This window comes from Anser cygnoides, chromosome Z, assembly GCF_040182565.1.
Source record: "Anser cygnoides isolate HZ-2024a breed goose chromosome Z, Taihu_goose_T2T_genome, whole genome shotgun sequence".
Classification (NCBI taxonomy): Eukaryota; Metazoa; Chordata; class Aves; order Anseriformes; family Anatidae; genus Anser; species Anser cygnoides.
Window position 1 is genome coordinate 83,900,668 of NC_089912.1, and position 4,669 is coordinate 83,905,336.

At 43.7% G+C, this 4,669-nt stretch overlaps 1 protein-coding gene across 1 annotated transcript; it reads right to left on the bottom strand.

The window, feature by feature from the left end:
• Positions 1-1,471: 1,471 nt before the first annotated feature.
• LOC136789058 (relaxin-3-like) lies at positions 1,472-4,257 on the bottom strand. Its single transcript, XM_066988444.1, has 2 exons — positions 3,952-4,257; positions 1,472-2,168 (listed from the first exon to the last, which is right to left on the bottom strand). Exons 1-2 carry the CDS (start codon positions 4,175-4,177, stop codon positions 1,801-1,803), a joined length of 594 nt encoding a protein of 197 aa, XP_066844545.1. The 5' UTR covers positions 4,178-4,257; the 3' UTR covers positions 1,472-1,800.
• Positions 4,258-4,669: the final 412 nt, after the last annotated feature.

Consider the following 4,669-nt stretch of genomic DNA (forward strand, 5'->3'; position numbering starts at 1 on the left):
CTTAATCCAACTTATTTGATATCTGTTATGGCTGGCCTACAAGCTGTGTACCTGGACAGATCTGTGGAAACAAAGTAGAACAAGCAGCATATTCCTTTTTCCCCATATTTCTATTTGAAAGTTTAGCAGGAGGTTTTCTGGCAAAATGAGAAAAGCAATGGCTAATTTTCATTTTCACATTTTCCCTTTTATCAGGGATTCTATGTACTGCTTAGCCTCTACCTTAATAAAAAACAAACAAACAAAATTAACTCCCAAAAACCTTGATCCTACTCAAAAATAAGGAATGCTTCCCCTCAGACTCCTCCTGTATTCTTCTAGGAAATCGTTAGCTGAACTAGGGAATCTCTAGCACCAAAACTATTTGTGGAAGCTGGAAGATAAGCTACAGAAGCTACAGAAGTGTAACTAGGCTGTTGCAAAAAATACTACAGCAGAACTTTACCCAGCTACCTTCCTCACTCAAACTGATAAGAAGCATCTTACATTCACTAAAACAGAGGTGTGGGAGAAGATACCTCAATTCTTGCTCAGCATTATCCCTATGACTAAAGAGGTGGTGCTTTTCAGCTGGAGGGTAACATTTGTAACGAATGCACATTCTGCGCAGTCTTTACTGACTAAAATTGACATGGTTTGAAAAAAATAATAAAAAGGATCAATAGATGCCTAAGTGCTGGAATAACAGTACCTTAGGAAAAGGGATAAAGAAGTGAGGCTACAATCTCATTAAGCAGTATTTTGATCAAAGAACACTTTTCAAAAGACAATTTGAAGAATGAAGCACCATCAGCCAAAGGTAATGATTGTGTAGTCTAAGCTATGAAGTATACTGAGTAAACTACTGCTACACAGAGAAGTGAAGTTGCCATGAGCATCATTAAGGTAAAGAAAAAACAAACAAACAAACAAACACCTTAAGGCATCAACAACGTAGCTAGAAGTGCTACTTGTCACAGCTGAGAATTTAGTGAAAAACAAAAAGTTTAGGAACTACAAAGATTAAAGCAGCTATTAAATGCAGTAGCTATTATCAATTTAGGAACACGCCTGAAGTAGTGTAGAACACCATAGTGTAGGAAGACATGGGAAAGTGTCTATATAATGAGTCATTTGAAGCACATCCAACAGTCTCACTAAGCAATAGTAGAAAAAAAAATGAGAAAGGTAAATAAGAACTAACACAAGGGTTAATACTTCAGCTCCTAACTAATTAGGTTCTTCTATGAATATGAAGAAATATTTAGGCTGCAAGTATTCTATTGAGGTAAAAATGCAGAAGGGTATTGCATAAAACAATTCTGCAACTGTAAGGGAGGGGGAAAGTGCGTTCAAAATAATCAGCAAGCTGAGTAGGTGTTTAGTGGAGCTTCATGCAGAATGTCCTTTTTGTACAGCTCTGTAGCATGAATCTCATCTCAAGAATATCTCCAGGTGTTCTTTCTGTCAGAGAAAGAATAACTCTGTAACACTTAGTATAATTACATTTTAATTAAACACTTGATTTTTTCCTTACATGTTACAAAGATATATTACATTTGTAATATAAGAGTAAAGGCTGGACGTTAAAATGAACTGTAAAGACTTATTAAAAAAATATAGATTAAAAGTTACTGCAGCAAAACAAAGTTATTACAGTTACACTTGAGGATTTTTTTTGTTTGTTTAAAGAAAACCAGCAGTACTGACTGGCACTTACAGACAAAATAAAATACAGTAAGAGTTTTATTCCTCCATACAGCATTCAACCAAGTAGCACTGCAACTAACATAGATTTCATGCATAAGTGCAGATAGTATTTTAAACTCTGCATATAGTACTAATTTCAGCTTTCGTACAGCCCCATTTGCAACACATTCCTGCCAGACCCAGAGATTCACGTTTTCTTCTGGGATATCTGGCCCAAGGATAACTGTTTGATCCCACAGGATTTGCAATTCCTTTTCCTCCCCTGTCCTTCTGAGCAGCTTCTTCCACCTGTTGAAGAAATTCTTTGAAGTCATCTGCCACAGGCTCATATTCATTATAGTCATTTAAACTATACAAGTCCTTCAGTATCTCCCATCCAAGAAATGGGCTGCTTCTCTGCATCTGTTCCAGTTCAGGACCCAACATTGATTGCAACTTGAAGTTTCCCAGAAGTTTGTTGCTTTCTGCTTGAGAGGAATCTATTTAAAGAAAAGACTTAAAGGTAAGACTTCAGGAATATCAAAAAGAGCACAGAATTCTAAAAATCATCAATAAAAAGCCTATTTGGCTAGCAATAAGCAAAGCATTTTTATTTAGGACAGCTACTGGTGCTGCAGAGCCTCCGCTCATGATTTACTTATAGATTACTTCTCGGGCAATCTTTGTTTTGAAGGCTATGCTGCCTATTAGACATGGGAAGTATGCTGTGACAGCTGTCACTGACGTATACACATCCTATTACGCCTGCACTGTTACATATGGAGATGTGTCAGCCCTTCTGTAAAGAAAATTGTAAAGTGATGTATCCAGAGACTGCATAAAATTGTGTCATGCAATTCACAAATCAGATTAGACCACTCCTTTCCCATGCACACAAACCAGTACCATAAGAAGAACAAATGGGGGGAGAAGGACTGAGTATTAGACTCAGTAAGCAAATATTTTATGTATACTCTTATAGATGGTATTTTTCTACAGCTATTTCAGCTGATACTTGCCACTCATTTCTCAAGACTTGCAGAATTTACTTAGAAACACACTTGGTCTCACTGACCCTAGACTTCTCAAAAATCCAGCACTACTTCCATTCACCTCATGCTGTTTCTCTTGTTTTTGCTTCTGCAAGGCAAGTGGCACTGCATATTTCAGCTGACGTGAGGAAAAGCAGCTTTTTTAGTTCTTAAGTTAAAAAAAATCTGAAATAGGTGTTTGCCATGTGGTCTGCATGCTGTTAATTTGGTTTCATATTTTTGTTTCAGAAAGCTGAAAGAACATGAGAACATCAAGTGAACATTAGATTTACTTTAATATAGCCAATCAACATATACAAGCTAACTTTCAGATAGAACAGCTACCCAGATATGTAAAAAAAAATAAAAAATAGTTGTAGCTACTTTACTAGTCAAACAGTTACTAATATTCAGTAGTCACTTGGGGCAGAGAAAGACTTCCAGTTAGATAGTACAGAGCACAGTGGGGTCTCCTTTGTGACTGATGCTCTTAGACGCTACTGCTCAAGAATAGAAAGAAAAAGTTTCCTGTGAACTTTGGTGGCCGTTCATGAGGTCTTACCTTTAGAATTGTAACAAGTTACATAGTATTACTCTATTTGTTAAAGAAAAAGGTAAAATAAACCCAAAATACTGGCTTCATTTATAGCACAAGTAAAATGTTACTTCATTAACAGTATACTTATGGAAGAAAAAACCTCTTTCTTTGCAAGTACTAGCTGTAATTCCATCTTCTTTCCTGCTTAAAAGTGTTATTTCCACTTTTTGAAATATATAAATGAGACCCAGTGCCTAGAATTACTATTGCGTTACTGTATTTTGCAAACAGTCAAAAAATACCTGCTTACCCTTTCTTAATATATTTGTCTTAGAACCTGTGATAGGAAACCCTAAGGAGTATTTTACCCGCCAGGAACTCCACCAAAGACCCTTAAAATTGAGTTTTTGTGTTTAGATCGGAACCCGAAGCGCCAAGCGAGAGACCCCCAGTTCCTCAACGTGCAAGTCGCACAGAACCGCGCAAGCTGAGCAGTAAGGGAAAAAAAAAAAAAGAAAAAAGATAAAACTCCACATCCTATAGCCCCCATGCCCCAGCTCGGAAAGCTCAGGAGCACCGCTCCACACCTCCTGACCGAGGGGAAAGCCTGACGGGACGCGGAGGGAGGGCTCCCGGCGGGGGGCTCCGCGGGCAGCCCCCACCCGGAGGCGTCGAGGCGCCCCCAGAGCCCTCCCCTCTCCTTCGGGCACTCACCGACGGCGGGCGCCGGCTCCGCGGCCAGCAGGGAGAGCCGCTTCCAGCGGGACCCGCCGCAGGTGAAGATGACGGCGCGGATGAACTCCCGGCCGCACAGCTTCACCCCGTAGCCGTCGCCGTCGCCCGCCGACAGCAGCGCGCCCCGGGCTCCGGGCTGCCCCGGCGGGGCGCAGCACAGCAGCAGCGCCGCCGCGGCGCACGCGAGTCGCAGCTTGGCCCCCATGGCGGCCCCCAACGGCCGCCCAACCGCCGGCCACTCGCGGCCTCGAGCCTGACCGCCGCCGCCCCGCGTGCCGGCCGACCGACCGCGCCGCCGCTCCTCGCCCGCCTCCCGCCTTTTTATCGGCTGAGGGCGGCGCTGAGTCACCGCCTCGGCACCGGCCCCGCCGACGAGGCTCGGGCCGGGGCGAGCTCCTACCCCGCCCCGGTCGCCCCCGAGGCTCCCCCCCCCTGCCCCCGCCGCTGACGGCCCCGCTTCTGAAATTGGCGTCCGCCGCCCCTCTGGGCCCCCAGGGAGCAGCGGGGAGGCGTGAAGGACAGGGCGAGCTCGCCCCGTTTGGTTGGGGGCGCCGCGCCCCTCCTGCAGAAAGTCGTCCTAAACGCTTTGGTTGAAGCAAAGATCACAAAACCACAGAATCCTGACGGTTGGAAGAGACCTCCAGGATCATCTGGTCCAAGCGTCCCCCTACCACCACTGTCACACACTAAACCATGT

Coding starts and splice junctions, on each gene's coding strand:
- LOC136789058 (XM_066988444.1), bottom strand. CDS start 4,177: ATGGGGGCCAAGCTGCGACTCGCGTGCGCCGCGGCGGCGCTGCTGCTG. Junction 2,169..3,951: donor GGAGCCGGCGCCCGCCGTCG/GTGAGTGCCCGA, acceptor TTCTTTAAATAG/ATTCCTCTCAAGCAGAAAGC.